At 45.4% G+C, this 20,518-nt stretch overlaps 1 protein-coding gene across 1 annotated transcript; it reads right to left on the bottom strand.

Moving 5' to 3' along the window:
* Positions 1–2,082: 2,082 nt before the first annotated feature.
* LOC102838725 (bone morphogenetic protein 4-like) lies at positions 2,083–4,295 on the bottom strand. The gene is made up of 2 exons (XM_006864628.1): positions 3,923–4,295; positions 2,083–2,939 (listed from the first exon to the last, which is right to left on the bottom strand). Exons 1-2 carry the CDS (start codon positions 4,293–4,295, stop codon positions 2,083–2,085), a joined length of 1,230 nt encoding a protein of 409 aa, XP_006864690.1.
* Between the last annotated feature and the right edge of the window lie 16,223 nt (positions 4,296–20,518).

Below are 20,518 nucleotides of genomic sequence, written 5' to 3'. Positions count from 1 at the left end.
ACAATGTGTGTACACAAATGCAGGGTGCTCATACATCAGACGCAGAAAAACAAATGCCAGGAATGTATCAGATGTGTTCTCTGGTTGTACACACACCACCAACACCACCACCATTCATGATGGAGAAATACACTATCAGCTCTCCTTACACAGACTGTATAAAATCTTTTGCCCTAAACCCACCCAAGAATATGGTGGGAGCAGGGACCAGGGAGAGTCGCCCAAAAGAAATGAGCAGGTTAACTCCAGGACTTAATTTGGTTGCTAGTGGCAGATAAGAAAAGGCAGAGGCCTTTCTTATCCTCTCAACTCTTCTCTTCATCTCTTTCTAACAAGCCATTTCTCTGTCTTGTTGGCAGCCCTCAGCTAAGGGAGATACTCAAGAACATTAGCATCACCTTTTTCACTTTGGCCCAAAGTTCAGCTTTCTCCTAGGAGTATCCATTCGATGTATCACTTTCTGTCCTGCTCTAGGAGTGTAACAGAGAAGAAAGGAGAATTACCATTTGACTCAAGAAATTCTATATAGTGGAACATTGACATAGTTGTTTGCTGTCTAGTCGGTTCCGACTCACAGCGACCCTGTACAGGGTTTCCAAGGCTGTAAATCTTTACAGGAGCAGAGAGCCTTATCTTTCTCTTGTGGAACAGCTGGTAGTTTTGAACTGCTGACCTTACAGTTCACAGCCCGATTCGTAACCACTACGCTACCAGAGCTCCTACCTACTTAGAAATTCTGATAGTGCCCTGGTGGTGCTGTAGGACAAGCATGGGACTGTTAACCTAAAGGTCAGCAATTCAAACCCACCAGCAGCTCCTCAAGGGAAAGATGAGGATTTCTACCCTTGTAAAGGCTCAGACATCCTATACAAGGTCACTATGAGTCAGACTTGACTCTTAAGTAACCCAGTGAGTTTTTAAACTTAGAATTCTAACCTCTCAATAGTTTTCCTAATTGCTATCCCTCCACCTACACTCAACCCAATCTTTTAGTGTTCTGAACCTGAGAAAAGCTTTCATGTGGAGAACAGCAGACAAGGGGGAAAGTTAAGAAAAACTAGAGAAGAATTCTAACATGTGATATATTAAAATAATTGTCATCAACATTTTTGAAGGTAGGGCAATATATTTGTCTTACTTATCAACAAAACAAACAAAAAGTCCTCTTAAAAAGAAAAAAAAAAAACATACATAGGCACACACACATTAGTATGTGAGAATTTTGGTGTGAAAATACGACATTGGTGCTTGTAATAACTGGAGACTTCCTGGGGTATCATAAAGGCAGAGGTGGGAAGCATTTCCTTGAGTGGGATATTTCTCCATCACACTTGGCTACTATATACCTCTAACAGGTGAGCAAAAACAAAGGATGTACAAGGGGCACAAAACTGAGTCTTTAATCTGACCTACTCCTTTCATCCCACTGTTTCTCCAAGGCATGTGTCATCCAGATGGGAGAAGATGCTGCGTCCTTGTTAACATTAAATAGAAATGGAAAACAATTCATCCCTGGCAATTATCATCTCTCTCTACCATCAGTTTCCTTCCTGTTCCTCCAACATTCCCACCTCCAGTTACCACCCTCTGACTTCCATCCAACCCACAACCCGATCTCAACATAATCTCAGTCAAAAGGGATGTTATCATCTCTCTCTACCATCAGTTTCCTTCCTGTTCCTCCAACATTCCCACCTCCAGTTACCACCCTCTGACTTCCATCCAACCCACAACCCGATCTCAACACAATCTCAGTCAAAAGGGATGAGGCAGAAGGAAGAGAGAAAAGGACTAAAGAGCAAAGAACATAGTTTACTTTTAAAATAATGACTCATTTTATTTTTTTCTTTTAATACGTAGTTATAAATATATTTTGTCAAAATATATGATCAATATGGTCAAAACATTTGCACGTAAAGTCATAAATAAGGTCAAGGTGATTATTTAGATTGGTTTTTTTTTTTTTTTTTTTCCTTTTTTCTTTTAGACATAAAAGTCCAGCTATAAGAAGGCAGTCTGTGTACTGTGTGGGTCAGTGGATGGGAACATGTGTGTGTGTATCCCCCCAAGGACTGCCTGATCTCAGCGGCACCCACATCCCTCTACCACCATCTCCTGATAATTTTTCAGTACCACCTTGTCATACTCATCCAGGTAGAGCATGGAAATAGCACTCAATTCGGTGGGCACACAACAGGCTTTGGGGATACTGGAATTGACAGAGTTGACCAGGGTCTGCACAATGGCATGGTTAGTTGAGTTGAGGTGGTCAGCCAGTGGAAAGGGGCAGTCCCCGTGGCAGTAGAAGGCTTGGTAGCCGGGTGGGGCTACAATCCAGTCATTCCAGCCCACATCACTGAAGTCCACATAGAGCGAGTGGCGTCTGCAGTTTTTGTTCTTCTTCCGGGCCCGCTGTGGGTGATGCTTAGGGCTACGCTTGGCCCGCCGGCGACGGGTCAAGGCATGGCCCCGGCCATCATGGCCAAAGGTGACTAAGAGGGGCCGGAGTTGGGCCCATTCCCCACTCCCTTGAGGTAACGATCGGCTAATCCTGACATGCTGGCCCTGGTGGGTCCGTGTCTGATGGAGGTGAGTCACCTCAATGGCCAGCCCATAGTTGGGCTGCTTCTCCCGGGTCCAGCGAAGGACTGCAGGGCTCACATCAAAAGTTTCCCACCGTGTCACATTGTGGTGGACCAGTCTCGTGTCCAGTAGTCGTGTGATGAGGTGCCCAGGCACCACTTCTGCCAGGGGCTTCATAACCTCATAAATGTTTATACGGTGGAAGCCCCGCTCCCAGTCAGGGCCCTGGTCCACCTGTTCCCGGAAGAGCCGAAGCTCTGCGGAGGAGATCACCTCGTTCTCTGGGATGCTGCTGAGGTTAAAGAGAAAACGAAAAGCAGAGTTTTCGCTGGTCCCTGGGATGGTCTCCAGATGTTCTAAACACAATTGGAGAAGGAAAGAACGGGAAAAAAGCACATGAATGTTTTGCAAAGATGGAAAAGTAAAGAAATAGCTTAGAGCTGGGTGATAAGTGGTGAATTCTGCTTAGAGACTGGAAGTCTATTTTGGGGAATTAACTATACCTTTTAATTCAAAGGAGCAGATAAAGGAAGCAGTTAGCAAGCCAGCAATACTCAGCTAGCATTTTCCGCAAGCACCAAAGACAGAAAGTATCTCCTAACCTCCTTTAAGTCTAATAATTTCCATGTGTCAATTCCTTACGCCACCATCATCAGACTCCCCTTTTAAAAACCTCTTGGCTTTGTGTACACAGTTTTCTTTACAAGTGGTTGCAAAGAAAGAGGGGCCAGCAGAGCAGAGGCAGGAGGAAACATGCACACAACCACCCTCTCCCTTTTCTTCCACTTTTGAGTGTGTTACTAAACATTTCCCCAGCGATCTTGGAAACACAGAGCATGCCTTGTTGATCATGTTACAGAGGGGAAAATAAATTCCAACACAGTAATGATGCTGGTGGATTAATAACTCAGATTTACTTTGGAAAAGAAACATCCGCTAGGAAACATTCAGATCGGATTACAAGGCCCCTATTGAATAAACCTGACAAACACACAGCTGTAATATTAAATTCAGTAGGTGCTTTGAAAAAAGAAAAAAAAAAGGCAGAAAATCTAGCAGAAAAGGCTTTGATATAGCAAAAACACACTGCTGGGGCTAGCCCACGTCTGAGTGGCGTCATTCCCCTTCTCTTGAGCCCCTCCCTCTCTGTCTCAAAAAAAAAAAAAAAGTTTAGCAGCAGTTCCAGAATTTCATCGAGGGAGGGCAAGCAGCTCCACTCCCTAGCCTAGTGCATTGGGGGCTTTGATGTAACAGAAACTGTCCTCCTCCAACCTTTCCACTGCCTCTCTAGCCAGCCCCACTTGCTCTCCCTGAACCGGGACCCTGGGCTGGGACTAACCTTCGTGGTGAAAGCTTCTCACGGTGTTGGCCCTGCTGGCGGGGCGCTCTGGGTACTCCAGACCAATGCTGTGAATCTGTTCTTCCTCCTCCTCCTCCCCAGACTGGAGCCGGTAAAGATCCCGCATGTAATCCGGGATGACGGTGCTCTTGCTAGGCTGCGGCCGACGGCGCAGCCCAAACATCTGCAGAAGCGTCGCCTCAAAGTCCCGCAGGAGCTCATGGCTCTGCCCTGAGCGGCGTCCTCCCGCGTGGCCCTGAATCTCGGCGACTTTTTTCTTCCCCGTCTCAGGTATCAAACTAGCATGGCTCGCGCCTCCTAGCAGGACTTGGCATAATAAAACGACCATCAGCATTCGGTTACCAGGAATCATGGTGTCTCTGGGGAGGGGGTAAGGGTGGAAGGTTAAAGAATAAACACCAATAAATAGAGAGAAACAGAGATGTCGCTACCTATGCATACTAGAAATGGAGGGTCAAGATGTAAAACAGGTCAGAAAGATCAAGTTTGTGTCTTCTCCCTCACAACCGCCCCCCCTTACTACCAGCTGCAACCATGCACGGCCTGAAAGTAGGAATTGCCCTGTAATTACTTGGTCTAACTTGTTTACAGTCAAATAACCCCAAATCAGATAGCCTCCATCCTGTTAATCTTTTTTTGTCCCAACTGCTATCTGAGCCATGATCTCAGCTAGGCTTCTCTAAGGATAAACAGTTAACATGGAGGGGGCAAGAAAGAGTGGGGGGAGGGAGAATTAAAATGCCATCGCTCTCAACTTCAGACCTTCAGCCTTTTTCCCTCTTCCTCCACCCCCCACCCCTCTTTCTCCGCCCTCCAAGCCCAACTTCCACATCTTCCAGCTGGTTCGGATAGGGAGGGAAGGCAGAGAAGTAAAGGCAGGGCAAGACACTGAGTGTCGGGGTCCAGAGACCCAGAGACCAAGGAAGCTGTCTGAGAGTTTCCCAGTTGGCTTGACCAGTACATTTTATTGCGGCCGATGAGTCTGAAATGCCCAGCAAAAAGCGTCCCATCGCACCCGCGCTCTCACTTCTGGAGACTGAGGGTGTGGGGCGATTCCCAGCGACCTCTGTAAATTGTATCAGATGACTGGGAAAACGCCAAGAGTGTACTGGGCGCTCCCCAGTGAAGGCTGGGGATCCACAAGGTACAACTCTGGACTGCCGAGTTTCCATCTCTTTAGCTCCCCTGAGCTCCGCTTACTTGCAACTTACGGATCAGATCCGAGAGGGTGAGAGGGAGCTAGCAGCACTGGTAAAAGGAACCGGTGCGCTCAAGCGCGCCTGGCTGCTGAGCCAAGAGGGGAGCGACAGGGCGGCCACTGAAAAGAGCCTGGCCTCTGGAAGGAAGATCCGACGTGAAGGACAGACAGCAAGGCAAGCAAGAGTAGGGAGGGCAGAGTAAATTCCTGGGAGGGGGGAAGGAAGAGGTGTCTACTCACTGACAGAAAACAAGGCATATAATAACAGTCCATGATTCTTGACAGCCAATCTTGAACAAACTTGCTGGAAAGGCTCAAAGGAGCTGCGGCAGTGCGTTGCTCGGGATGGCACTACGGAATGGCTCCTAAAATGAATATTTGAATATAATGAGACTCCAGCGCAGAAAGGCTGTTTTTCTTCCAGCCCCTCCGAGTCACGTGAATGCAGAGGCCCCGCCCCACCCCTGGAGGAGCCCGCCCTCCCCGCAGCGGGCGTAGAAACGGCCCCTGAGCCCTCCCCTCTAGGTCTCCGCCTCCTCCTGGCGAGGCCAACCTCTTCGCTGGCCGCCAGAGCCTCAGCGGTCTGTGAGAACTCTCGGTGGTGCTCAGCGGAGCCCGCGGCCCGTCACCAGCACCAACGCACTCCTCTGGCCGCTGGCGCCCCTGACGCAGCGAGTGGAGGTCGCAGTCCGCGCCTCTCCCTGCCACACGAAGTGTACCCGGCTGTGACCTGAAGCCAGAATGGGGCGCGCTGCAGAATCTGCACCTTGCAGCAGGAGCCGGGTTCAAATGGTCCGGGAGCTGGGTGACTGAATCTTGGCGGTCGGAATACAAACCACCAAGAAAAAGAAAGCTCCGATGAACCCTGGGTCGGGAGCTGGGGCGACTGAATCTTGGTGGTCCAAACACAAACCACCACCAAGGAGTACTAGAAAAAGAAAGCTCCAGGAACCCTTCACACCCTCACGCACGCATCCCTCCACTGCCTCCCCCGGGTCTCGGTGAAGCCAAATATTGCTCCTGGTGACAGCCAGCCACTCCTGACAAACCCCTATGATTGTTCAGACGAGTAGGGCCTCTGCTTTAGCTACCAGCCCAAAGCTGCTGACCCTGTCACACTCGGGGTGTGTGTATGTGTGTGTGTGTGCAAAGTTTAGGAGGTGATCGGGGTGGGAGGGGAGGGGCCATTAGGCTGTTTTCTCCTGGTACTTTGTGACAAGAACCCCTGTACACCCCTGTGGACGCTGCATCCGCCTCCCCGCAATACCCCTTATCAAAGCAAATCCCCAAAGACACCAGTCGCCGACAGAGCGGTTCAAGGCGGAGGAGTGGTGGAGGAAGCAGGGCTCAGGGCGGATTCAAAAGGAGGCGTCGCCGCCGCCGCCGCCGCCGCCGACAGGACGCGTCCCATTTTTCAGGTCTTAATGTCGCTGAGGTTTCTTACAACTGTCGACCCGGCACAGAAAGGAAACCCCACCACATTCCCAGAAGTCTAGAAAACCGTGAACAGCATTCGGCCCGCTCTCGACCTCGGCGTCTGTGTCTGAGTCTCTCTCTCTCTCTCTGGTTTGGCTCATTTTTTAAACCACCACTACTCTCCCCGCCCCCCCTTCCACCACTTCCTCCCCCAGTCCCCTTCTTCCTTTGCACCAGCTGCCGAGTCGCAACAAATATTCCATCAAGAATTTTATTACCAACCTATAGCTTCAGACTCTAACCGAAGATGCGTGAGTACATTGGTTGCTGAGCCGTAAGGGCCAGTTCAGTTCGAAAACCGTCACCCGGTGTAACTCTGTGGCCACGAACTGCTAGCGCTCAGTGTCACCTAGAGGCCAGAACCCCAGACACAAACTCTAAAGTCCAGGACCCAAGAGCAACCCTTCTCACCCCAGCCTACTCCCTCAGCCTCCTTTTCTAAGGCTGTTACCAGTTCCTGCCATTGGTCGCTTTGGAGCTCAAGGGCTCAAGCTTCCCTCTTCGTTACAATTAATTTCCTTTTTTTGGTAGGGAGTAGTGAGGGGGACACTCACGGGAAGCCTTTAGTGAAGAGGAGAACAGGATCGAGCAACTCAGCCCTCAGCCGGGGCCGCAACTGCCCCACGCCGCTGCCTGAAGCTGCAGGTCCGGTTGTGGGAGGTGCGGGCGTCCCAGCGCCACCGTCTGCGTGCGCCCCACCGTCTGCGCCAGGCGCACCGTTCTTCAGTGCCCTTCGGCTTTCCAGCTCCCGCGCCACCTCTGGGGCGGACTGCGAAAGGGCTGGGATGGCAATTTTTATTTTTTTGAGAAGTCTCCCTTAAAAAGCCCCGGGGGGGGGGGGGGGGGGAGCTCTAGAAATGGAAAAAGCAGATAGAGTCCAACAGGTTCCCGAGGGATGAGCGGACAATGGAAGGGGCGGGCGCATGGGATCCTAGGACAATCCTTGTCCCCTCGGAATCTCTCAGGGCGGCAGGGGGAATTGTATTTTGCGCTAAAACCCAGGAGATGTGGGAAGAGGGGGCAATGGTTCAGTATCGGAATTAGCAGGACTTGTCTCGAATCACTTTTATGAAAAAATAACATTAAAAGACAACTTTTCACCCGAGTCTTTTTTTTTTTTTTCAAAGACAAGATGCAATTACTGGCGGTTTCACCTTCCCGCCGGAATCTTTTCCCAACTATAGTTTGTTCGGAGGTAACCTCAGTTTACCGAAAAAGGCTTTAGCCCAGAAACTCCTCGCAAACCATCTTTGAAAGGTGTTCCCGGGTGTCTAAGGTCGCATGCCGAACTCCCGCAAGGACCTGGGAGCCCCAAGACCTCTTCCCTGTCGACTCCAAGCAGTGAAGGACAGGAATTATCTCGGCTGCCGCTTGCCTCACCAAGACACAAAACAGCAAGATGACGCTTCCCAGAGTCCCTGGTATCCTGGCCATCGTCTCTACAAACCTGACTCTCTCTCTATATATATAAAACCGATAGAAACGAGGCTCCTTGTATGTTGCAATTCCCTGAAAAGAACTTGTGGAGTAGACGCGTTCTACCGCCGCAGTTCGCAAGCTCTCTTCCGCGCCTGGCCGACCAGGGGCAGAAAGGGTTGTCACCCCCACGATGCACCCCTCCAGCGGAGCGGAGCACAGACTCCAAAGGACAGAAGGACTGCACTCCCCACCTTACCTTCCCACATCTTCAGACCTCAGAGTCTGAGCCCTCTCCCCTCTCACTTCTTTTCCTTCGGGGATCACAGTCACTCCGGCAACCGCCAACGCACTCTGCTTACAACCTACACGTCCCTATTAAGGGATTCTCTTCTTCTCTTCTCTCTACCCGCCCCCCCCAACACACACACACCACACGCACCCATTTGTAGGAATCGCCCCGGGGGCCACCCGAAGGTAAAGGTGGCTTGGGTAGACTTAGTAGTAGTAGTTAGTATCTGTGTCTTTCAGCACTAGCATCCCACCTCCAGGGCCACCGTTGGAAAAAAATTAGGTCACCTTTTGCTTGGACCACAGTCTTTCTCTTCTCTCCTGCCCCCAAAGATGCTCTTCGGGTCCCTCTGCCCTGAGCTTCTTGCCAGGCAGCCTGGCTTACCATATGTTCGTGCAGTAGCGGGCTCGCCAGCAGCAGCTCCTAAGGACCTCTGAACCGCTGCAGTGAACCTGGACGAGGGTCGGGGGCTGGGGCGCTGCAGGCTCGAGACAGCTCGGACAGGAATCCCATCAACGAGAGAGGCGAGATACTCAGCCCAGAGCAGTAGCAGCGTCTAGGTCTCCCATCCCTCGGCTTGGATGCCAAACTCACCTAGCTTCCGGGCCAGGCCGGGTTCTGCGTTCCTTCTCTTCCTCCCTCCCTCCTCCTCTGCCCACTCACAGCTTCTCCTTCCTCCTCTTTCTCTTTCTCTCTTTCTTTCTTTTCTTCCTCCTCCTCTTCCCCAGCAGCCCCTCCCTTCTTCCCTCCTCTCTCCCTCGCCTCCCTTTCTGGAGATGGGAGCCCCGCCCACATCCTCCCATCCTGCGGCCCGGCCTCGCCGTGTAGGCCCAGGTCCCGGAAGCCCGGCAGCGGCTGAGTCCGCAGTTGCAGCCCCGGCTGGGACGCCGATGCCTCCAGCTCGGGGAAGCGGCCGGGGCTCACCTGGGGACCACGTGCAGAGGTACTAGAAAGCATGCACCGACTAGTCTCCGTGCCTTCCAAAAATACCCATGGGAGTCTGGGCTTCCCTGAGTTTAGAGTAACTGCTGCTCAAACTGATGATTAAAACACTGAGTAATCACCATTTACCCCGAGTAATTAGAGATAATGAAACACCTCTAAAATCAGGTTATGGAGAAAGGAGCTGTTGGATTGGTTTAAAGGGTGGCCCTCCATAAATTGTTAAAGGATTTCCAAACGTTGAGAAACAAGCTGTGCTCAAAGTTGTGTGCCTGAAAGAAGTACCACTTCGGCTATTAAAAGATGGCTTTCTTCCAAAACATTTTTTAAGTGCTTCTTGTGGAGATCCTGGGTGATGATCCTCAGTAAGACAGCCCCAATAAACCAGCTAGTTTCCCCCTCCCCCCAGACCTAACCTTTTTGAGGGCAGAGGTGCCTTGGAGAAGGGCTTGGTCTACCTTTATTTATTTATTTTACACGTAGAAACGTCTGTTTATACTCATAGCTCAGGAGCCCTCTTAAAACCTGCAACAGCAGAGTTATTTTTGTTGTTGTTGAAAGAATTTTTGTTTATTTGTGGTGCTTCTAGAAATCCTTTAAAGTAACAACTACACAAACAACAAGAAAAAGGTGCCCGTTGGTCCAGTTTTGCAAAGAAGATGGGGGATGAGAGGCTTTTCTTATAAGAAAGTGCTAGTAATCATATTAGCAGGGAGGTGGCAATGTGGTGGCGTCAAACCTTCCCAAACAGGAACTAATTTCACACACAGTCTCTGATGGGACTGTGAGAAGGGTATCAGCATCATCTGCTTTACAAACAAGCAAGGGAAGGACAGCAAGGTTAAAGCCACTTGCCCAACGCCCTGGAGTAAGTCTGAGCCACTTGCTCTGGAGTCTTAAGGGAATGTAGCAGGGTGGAGTCCAGGGTCACAAGCTGGAGCTTCAGGTAGTCAGGGGAGTCCTGGAGGGACTGAGCACTCCTTCTGAATTGTTCTTGCTGGCAAGGATATTATACTTCACTATCTCAAAGCATTCAGGTCTTAATTAAACAGATATTGGCCCTGGATAGCTCATCTATAAAAACTTCACATTATACACACCTTCCAAATTGAGGAAAAACAGTGACTCCTTCCTGTGTGGGCACACATATCACACAGAGTGGGAGGTGCTCCACGGTAGAAGAAACAACTGTAAGAGAAGGGCCACCGCAACCTACCCATCTTTTCCAAGTTAGTGTTGATGAGGCCTTTTTAGCCTCATAATTCATCCAACAACAGAAATAACCTGTAAAGCTTTGGGCATGTCATTTCATTCCTAGGCACCTCAGTTTTCTCATGTACAGAATGAAAAATTAGGCCAGATAATCTCCATTCTTCCTTACAATTTGAAAATCATTAGATTATTTTATTGCAATTTTATTAAACAGCAACCTTCTTTCATTTTAAATCACTCCTGAGCCCACCTCCTCTAAGAACCTCTAATTAAACAGGGCAGGGCTATAACTCCACCCCAAAAGGATGACTGACAATATAACTCTAGCTTCCAACATAATCAAAATTACAATTAATTATTAATAATAACAACACAAAATTAAAACTCCATTAAATAGTTACCTAATGTCCATCCTGCGGCATTAGGCAGTATTACTCCTTCAACACACATTCTGCCTGAAATAAGGACAGATTGAATGTTTACTGAGGCCCCTAAATCAGTGTCGTTTTAATCATTAACAAAATGTATTTCTTAATCTTTAAACTCAGAGACAACTGAGATAGTGTGTGCTTAAAAGCAATGTTTTATTTTACTTTATAGCACAATACAGTGTTGGTGTTTCTTTTTTGCTTTTTAATCTCGAAGGTTTTTGTTGATATCGTTATCCCATTTTGCAGAAGCTCAGTCAGTGAAGTGGATGTTGGCCAGCCCATGACTGTGTGAAACTTACATCCAGGAGTTTCCAATTAAGCCTCCTGACATACCTTCTTTAGACCCTGAAATTAATCTTTAGATGTGTGGTGGGCAGAACTCAGCTTCAATTCTCCTAGACAGTTTTATTTTGATCCTCATGTTTTAAATGGGTGCAAACATGGGGATCAAAATAAAGCTGCTTTTTCCTCTGTATCATGCAAAGGGGGGGGGGGGGAAGGACTGACTGCTGGTTGAAGAACTAAGTCATTCACAGCCCAGTGAGCAGAATTGGTAAGGAAAATTGGTCTAGTTCTTTTCACTATCTCAAGTCTACCTGTGAATGTTGGTATTTTTATAGAGCATAATATATATGTTGTTAAGTGCCATCGAGTCAGTTCCAGCTCATAGCAACCTTGTACACGGTTTCTAAGAAGCAGATGGGAAGTTTGAACCGCCAATTTTGCGGTTAGCAATTCAGTGCTTATCGTACAGTGCCACACCAGAACCCCCATAAATATAGCTTGACCAAGCAAAATTGTACCTTTGAAGTATAGATTAAGAGGAGAAATCCATTGTAATCCAGGAGTAAATATTGCTGTTCTGCTGCTACAGCTGAAAGAAGATGTGCATTTGTGGGGTTTTTCCTGGAGAGCATCAAGTAAGTATAGCCGGACAAGAAGCCTTTCTCAAAAAGTATGTTCTGAGACCATAAACTTCAGTACAAGTGTGAGGATGCTGATAAAATGCAGCTCTCCTGACTATGCCCCAGATATGGATCCAGAAATCTGCCTGTTTTCACAAGGTAGTGATTCTGAGCACATCTGACCCTTGAGAATGACTGTTTTAAACATCCGTTCACATATTTACAAGGATCATAGATATCATAAAAAAGCTAACATCAGAAATTATTCAATAGGCAAGGAATACTCTTAGCTTATGTTTTATAAACTGTTAAATACAGTAATTACAGTATTAACTATCCCCAGAACATACCAAATAGGTCTATGCAAGTAAAAAGGTTTCTAATCCTGTAGGTGTAGTACTCCTTCCTTCTAGGTCATCTTAACAACCAAATCAGGTCTTCGGAAGTTCTTTGCTAATTGTTTGCTAAAGGCATACAGACAAACTTTGAAGGAATTCCTAGCATCACTTCTAACTTTTAAGAAGCAGTAAACCAGATAAATGTTTGCTGAATTGGAAAGGGATCTGTGAAGGCAACAATTACTCCTAGTTTTTCTCTTAATATTTACCATTCGTTCCACATTTGCTCTCTAGTCCTCACAAACGACTCTTATAAAATCCTGTTTTATAGACTAGAATATATCAGAGAGGTTGCTATAAGTTGCTCAAAGTGATACTCTAGTAAGTGGTGGATCTAGTATTCAGACCTACTCACTCTGTTTCTTCCTACAAATTTCAGTGAGTTGGGCCTGCAGGGTGGGATGACATGGCCAGAACTTCTGACTAAAGAAAAGCTTGTCTTTGAATTTTTCCTGGGATCCAGGCACCAACTTCATCCCTGAATTCTGTTATAGGGCAGTCTAGGACATCTTCCCAAGTTCTTATGAGACCAAAATCAAGCTTGTTTGCTTCTCATCTTAATTCATAACCTCCCTTGTTGTCGTTAATTGCCATCAGGTCAGTTCTGATTCATAGGGACTGTGTCTAGGGTTTCTAAGGACCGACTGGTGAGTTTGAATGGCCGACTTTGTGGTTCAAATGGACCTGTGGCCCAGTGCTTTATCCCACAGCGCCACACTAGGACTCTATAACCTACCTTAGTGTGAGATTTTGTGGCCTTCCCAAGAAAATGTTTTGATCTTCAGAAAGAACCTACTTGTGGTTGCTGGGATGTTTCCTCCCTGCAAAATGGGAGAGTTGAGCAGTTTCCCCACAAGTCTTTCTCAGGCCCCCAGGATCAGGACTGAGAGGCAATGCAGGAGTCCTAGTGTGGCGGTGTAGAATAAACACTGAACTGCTAACTGCAAGTCCAAAATTCAAAGTTGCTATGACTTGAAACCAACTCAACAACACTTAACAACAACAACAACATGTATATCCTGTAGTTGGAATCATGATCAAATTGCTTAACCTTCAGTGTCTTGGTTTCCTAATTTACAATCTGAGAATAATATTTTCTGTTTCAGAATGTTCTTCTAGGCATTAAGTTAATGTGGTAAAAAATCACAGGCATGTAAGTGCTCAATCAATATTAGCTATTATTATTATTCCTTACAAAAGCAGTCATTAGAAAAGCAAAATAGAAGGTGGAGAGCCACTCTGGTATAGAGTCTGATGTAAAGTCAGTAATAAATATGGTTTAAATAAACGACTCAAGCCTCACATGTATTTTGTACTTCTTGGTGCTATACACGTTTCAGGTATTTCTTAAATATGGGCTGAATCGCTGAGTTAACATTCATTATAATCTGCCCATACAGATATAACTCAGGTATATATATGTGCCAAAATAACTGCATAAAAGTCAAAGTGGCCACTTATACTTACTGAGAACAAGGAAATAATAGACTAGATGGCATGTCGAAAGTATTTTACATCTCTCAGTTTTCTGATCCCTAACACTTCTGACTTAAAAGAATTGCCATCTATTCCTTTCTAAAATGTAAGCCCATTTTCTTTTTCCTAGTTTGAAGAAATTTTAATCCATTTGCACAAATTGTTCCTTCGCTAAACATTTGAAATTGCTATCAATCCTTGATCTATCACCTTCAAAGCTAAAAATAAAAATGCAATACTATTTCAGTTCTCCATGCCTTTACTTATCTTGCTACTTTCTGGAAGATGCTGTTTTTTTTTTTTTTGTTTTTTTTAATCGTACAAAACAGAGCATCAAAAATAGACAGGGATCTCAGATGAAAAGATTGTTTTTATAGATTTAGCATGCAGATGACAAACAGGGCATAGATCTGGAAATCCCTTGTTTACCAGGAAAGAGTTAACTACCAGGAGGAACGAACAAGATTGCCACACAATAATGGATATCTGGCTTCCCCCTGTTTAGACTTTGCCACTTGAAAAAAAATAAAAAATGACCTGTACCCATCTAATTTTATGCTGTTAGGAAATAAATTCTTATAGAAATCTATCATGATGATTAAAAACTTGAAGATGCCTTTGGTCTTATTCTTTCTCTCTTTCTCTTGTTAGTGTGTCTGGGGGATGAGTTTCAGAAGCAGGACATCTGACTGAATCAAAAGACTTATGAGGCTTCTCAATGAGGTGTCCTGTGGGTAATACTATTTAGTTTTCTCCCCTCAGCTCATGCTAAACATTTTCTAGTATTTTGCAAAGTAAATATTGTCCAAAGGGATTATTGTTGTTGCTAAATGTGGAGTTGATTCTAACTCATAGTGACCCTATACAGGGTTTCTGAGGCTATAACGCTTTGCAGGAACAGAAAGCCTCATCTTTCCCCTCTGGAGTGGTTGGTGGGTTTGAACCCCTGAACTTTTGGTTTGCTGTCCAATGTTTTATCTTACAGAGCCACTGTACTCCCTACAAAGGGGTATGTGATAGAAAAAAAGAAATGATTGTATAAATACAATTTGGATATTTTTACAAACAGTCCAAGTATTCCATAGCCCAGGGAGAGTTTCTTTTCACCAATGTCCTCTTCAAGAACAAACATATATCATTTGTAATCCTCTCATTCTGTGTCCTCAGAGATGATGTACAGATCGAACAAACTCTCCAATTTTTGGGATGCTATTCACTTTGTGAAAATTCATCAAACTGTAGTACCCTTGAGATTTGTTTCTCCTTGTATTATGTTTCAATAAAATACTGACTAATTTATGCCTTTGAAATAACTTTTGATTTTAAAGTTATTTTGTTGTTGGTTTTCTCTGATCATCAACTGAAACACACTGTCTATTGAAACCCACGTGACAGACCTACAATAAGTATCATCTCTGGTTCTGTAGGAGCCACAGCACCTAGGAAACGGAATTGACCTAAGACTTCAGGGCATCCACTCAGAAAAAAAGAATAGCTCCATTAACCTACCAAGGCCTAGCCTTTGGGGACTAGCCCAGCCCAAGGTAGAGGGCAAGAGCCCAACCACACCCTCAGCACTGAGAGGACAGCTAACTGCTGAGCAGGGAACAGCTGGGTGGGGAACAGAAACTGGTGGAATATCTATAGCTCATCTACTCACTCATACTCTCCTTCCCTTGCTCAGAAGCTCTGACTGGGTTTGCAAACCATCAGTTCCAGGAGGGAGTGGGAATTGGCAAAAGATATGCATTTCTTTAGGATAGAAATGAAGAATGTCCAAAGGAGAGGTAACAGCTCAAGGAATTCTGGGTTTGAAGAATGAGCTGGAGAGAAGATGGTAATCAAGGAAATGGTACTTTCTTGATCACTGTCTAAGTCAGTCGCACACGGATGCCAAGAGATGGGTACGTGCCTACGGCCAGTGATTGACCCCTCTAGGAGCCCTACTTCTCAGAGTCTGACTCTTCAATTTCAAGAAGTCAAAGAGGTGGCAAGAGGCAGAACTTCAAGTGAAGAAAGTGCAAGTAGGGGGTGGTCCCTCAGAAGGGGAAGCAGAGAGCTAGAGGAGCAGCTGAGATGCATCCTGCGCTCACCACCACACAGATGGAGAAGAACGTGCTGACACTGGAAATGTCAAGCTACGCTTTCCCTCCCTGGACTGTTGGTGCGCCAACAGACCAGGGAGTGAGGCAAGTCAGCCCCAAAGCCTCCTACATCTCGCAGCTGACAGGAACATTGTTCCAGCTCCTTATTCCTATTCCTTTTTATTTAGACACAGGGTTAGGTTTACACCAGGGTCCCTAATGTTACAAAACATAGGCATGTGATCCAGATGCCCCAGGAATACCAGAGGAGAAGGGTGGTGTGTGTGGAGGGGGCTATTCCCAGTCAGGTTATCTGACCAGCAGGATACAGAAACATGGGAGGCTGCTACACCCTCTCCTTTGGGTATTCCTTATGCCCTGGGAGGTGACGCACCAGTAAATCGCCAGATCTGGCAGCAGAGGGTCCGGTGGAGGGGGTCACCCCATCACACTGCACATCCCAGTCCCAGGAACCATGGATCCCGCTACTTTTTCCCACAGGCTGCCGCCCCGCGAAGCCCCAGTCTCGGGCCCTCCTAATTTTTAGCTCAGCGAATGTACCTTCCAACCTGCAAAAGCTTGCAGAATGGTTTTGCAGGATATCTGCCCCAGCTAGCTAACCTGACCCGCATTTGAATAAACGGCCACCATGCCGGCAACACGGGCAAGCCACCCGCACAAAATGTTCTTCCTGTCGCCGAACGACTTTGAAACTCCGGAGCATCCCTGGACACACACACAACTCAAAAGCTATGGGAGGTCCTAATAGGAGACTCCTCTGACTGGGGTGGGGCAGCTCCTGGGACAAATACGCCAGGGTTCCCAGCCTCCCCGTGAAGATGAGGGCTCTTGGCGCTTCCTCCCTGGATGTTCAGGGATTTGGGGGCAACAGATTACAGAAACCTGGGTTATACACGCAGAGAATTAAATTCAGATGGAATTTGTTAAACGCTTGCTTTCCTAGCTAGCCACCACCCCCACTACGGCTTGTACCTTATGACAGATTGTCCCGATGGCAGGGTTTCCCCATCATTTAGGAAAAGTGTGTTTCCCTTTGTGTATGGGCTCCTGGGATCTGCGTTAAGCTCATCATCTAAGAGATGCAAACTGTGACAACAATAAGGAAATAGGATTTGTAAGGTAGGAGAAGGAAGCCCAGGGACCAGATCTGGAAGTGGTCTGGAGGAAGAGGTAGAGGTGGAAGGGTGTGTGTGTGTGTGTGTGTGTGTGTGTGTGTGTGTGCGCAGTAGATCTCTCCATCATTGCAAAACAATCTATTCTCTAGTCATTTAAAAATAAAATCTACCAAGGAGTTTCCTTATTCAGCACAAAGGAATAGCAGGTTGGGTTATGAAGCTTTTGCCTCAGAATTGGGTTTTTTATTCTGATTGAATTTTGAATTTTATTTTAATTAAGTTTTGTTTCTTGTTTATGTCAACTGCAGTTAATGGTGAGAAACATGCCTCCAGATTGTATTAAAATGTTTTGGGCCACTCCAGCATCTGACTCTTATTTTAACTAGGACTTGAGGAGTTTGAATGATCTGCTTTTATTTTCCCAGCCTTACCTGGAACCCAGGAAGAAACAAAAGAAAAAATATATATATTAATCAAAACTGGAGGACTGAGAGACAAGGACTTTAATGGGAAAATATAGTGAATGCTGGGTTTCTTTGTTGTGTTTAAATGAAACACTAATCTCTTTAAATTGTTTTTATGTGCCGTGGAGTTGGTTCCGATTCACAGTGACCCTGTACAGAGTTTCCGAGGCTGTAAATCTTTAGGGGAGCAGAAAGCCTCATCTTTCTCCGTCGGAGCAGCTGGTAGTTTTGAACTGCTGACCATGAGATTCACAGCCTGATTCGTAACCACTTCGCTACAGGAGCTCCTTAATCTCTTTAAATTAGGGATTCTTAAAAGCTGCTTCAGGCAGATGAGCTCTGAATGGATGTCAAGGGATATGTGAAATTTATGTGTACAATTTTGAGTGTTTAAGTATAAAAGTGCATAGGGAAGGCATAACTTTATCAAAGTTTTAAATGGATTCAGGACTTAAAACACTTAAAATCCTTCTCCAGACTGAGTGGTTCATGTGCTAAATCTTTCATATTGGGAAATGTCATCAGGGTTTTGCATTCTGCAGCAAAATGCCCTTAACTCTTCATTGAGACAAGAGAAACCTTATTTTTCTGTTTAGAGGCAGCCCATCCAAGGAAAGGCCTCTGGCTCTGCAACACAATGATCTGAAGCCCAAATCCCTGCTTTGCTCCATGCTAACAGTATCCACCACTTGTCTACCTAAGACTTTTGTGACTCTGAATTCAATGATCAAACACAAATTAGTGTGTATATACTAATTTACATGGAGCTCTGGTAGCATAGTGGTTAGGAGTTAAGCTGCTAACCTCAAGGTCAGAAGTTCAAAACTACCAGCTGTCCCAAAGGAGACAGATGAGGCTTTCTGCTCCTGTAAAGATTTATAGGCTCAGAAACACTATACGGGGTTGCTATGAGTCAGAACAGACTCCACAGTACATAGCCACCACTGCCACTTTACTAATTTACAGATAGAAAAATATATGGCTAGTGGCATTTATGATAATAAATATTGATAGATTTCCACAGACTACTTACAATTAAATGAATAACTGTGATGTTGTTGTTGTGAAGTGCCGTCAAGTCAGTTCTGACTCATAGTAACACTGTATAGGCTTTCCAAGGAGCAACTGATGCCTTTGAACTGCCTATCTTGCAATTCAGACTGACTTTGCTGTCCAGGGCATTAGCCTGCAGCTCCACATCAAGACTCCAAACAACTGTGTAAATGATTGTACCTGTGTGAATATTTCCATAGTTCCTTTTTTTGTTGAAGAATCATAGACTTACAGTGGACATCAAAATACTTTGAATTCTTGCCCATTATTAGACATATCTCAGTTAATCCTTGAAACAAAATATGGCATACATACATGTTGTTGTTTTGAAGAGCCATCAAGTCACTTCCGACCCATAGCAACCCTGAATAGGGTTTCCAAGGAGCAGCTGGTGATCTTGAACCGCTGACCTTGCAGTTCAAACAGCTTTGCAATCTGGCACATTAACCCACAGTGCCACACCAGGACTCCTATATATACATAGTTATCCATATATCATTAAAATTATGACGTCTGCCAGTTTGTCATATTGTGGTCACTTGTGTGTTGCTGTGATTCTGGAAGCTATGCCACCAGTATTTTAAATGCCAGCAGGGTCACCCATGGTAACATGTTTCAGGAAAGCTTCCAGACTTAGACAGACTAGGAAGAAGGAAAGACGGACTACTTCTGAACATTAGTCATTGAAAAACTTATGAGTAGCAGTGGAACACTGTCAGATAGCACCAGAATATTGATTATTGAAACATGAAGCAGTGCACCAGAATGTTGCCAGATACAGTGCCTGAGGTTGGAAGGTACTTAAAAAACTACTGGAGAAGAGCTGCCCTCTCAAAGGACCATTGACTGTAATGATGAGAATAAAGTAAAGCTTTCAGGGCCTTCATTTGCTGATAGGCACAAGTCAAAATGAGGACAAACAACTGTAAAATTGACTACTAATCAGAATGTAGAATGTACGAAGTATGACTTTAAGAAAACTGGAAGTTGTCAAAAATGAAATGGGACCCATAAACATTGATATCCTAGGCATTCGTGAACTGCAATGGACTGGTATTAGCCATTTTGAATCTGAGAATGACATGATTTGTTATGCTGTGAATGACAAATTGAAGAGGAATGGTGGTACATTCATCATCAAAAAGAACATATCAATATCTGTCTTGAAGTACAACACTGTCTGTGATAGGATAATATCCATACACCTACAATGAAAACCAATGAATACAACTATTATTGAAATTTACACACAGGCCACTAAAGCAATTGATGATGAAATTGAAGAATTCTATAAACTCCTTCAATCTGAAATTGATCAAAAATGTAATCAAGATGTATTGATAACTGGCAATTGGAATGCAAAGGTTGGAAACAAAGAAGAAGGATCAGTCATTGGAAAATGTGGCCTTGGTGATAAAAATGATGCTGGAGATCAAATGATAGAATTTTACAAGGTCAATGACTTCTTCATTGAAGATACATTTTGTAAAGAACGTAAAGATGAATATACACATATACCTCACCAGATGGAATATACCGAACTCAAATTAACTTCGTCTGTGGGCAGAGACAGTAGAAAAGTTCCATATCACCAGCCAAAACAAGGCCAGGGATAAACTGTGGAACAGACCATCAATTGCTTCCATGCAAGTTCAGGCTGAACCTGAAAAAAATTAAAACAAGTCCATGAAAGCCAGATATGACCTTGAACATATCCTACCCGAATTTAGAGATCACCTCAAGAACAGATTTTATGAATAAGATATTAATGATCAAATGTCAGAAGAGTTATAGGATGACATCAAGAACAACATACAGGGAGAAAGAAAAAGGTCATTAAGAAGACAAGAAAGAAGAAACAGACCAAAATGGATGTCAAAAGACACTCGGAAGCTTTCTAGAACCTATGGAAGACATATGGAGGTAAAAGAGCCAAATAGAAAATTTCAAAGGGCAGCTCAAGAAGATAAAGTGAAATATTATAATGAACCGCAAAAAGATCGTGATTAAAAAACGAAAAGGGAAGAACATGCTCAGCATTTCTCAAGCTGACAAAACTGAAAAAAACCTTCAAGCCTGGGCTTGCAATATT

Source organism: Chrysochloris asiatica, unplaced genomic scaffold (assembly GCF_000296735.1).
Source record: "Chrysochloris asiatica unplaced genomic scaffold, ChrAsi1.0 scaffold00067, whole genome shotgun sequence".
NCBI classification, from domain to species: domain Eukaryota; kingdom Metazoa; phylum Chordata; class Mammalia; order Afrosoricida; family Chrysochloridae; genus Chrysochloris; species Chrysochloris asiatica.
The sequence above is the reverse complement of the archived record's forward strand: the minus strand, read 5'-3'. Positions and strand labels throughout refer to the sequence as shown.

Coding starts and splice junctions, on each gene's coding strand:
- LOC102838725 (XM_006864628.1), bottom strand. CDS start 4,295: ATGATTCCTGGTAACCGAATGCTGATGGTCGTTTTATTATGCCAAGTC. Junction 2,940..3,922: donor GAGAAGCTTTCACCACGAAG/GTTAGTCCCAGC, acceptor AATTGTGTTTAG/AACATCTGGAGACCATCCCA.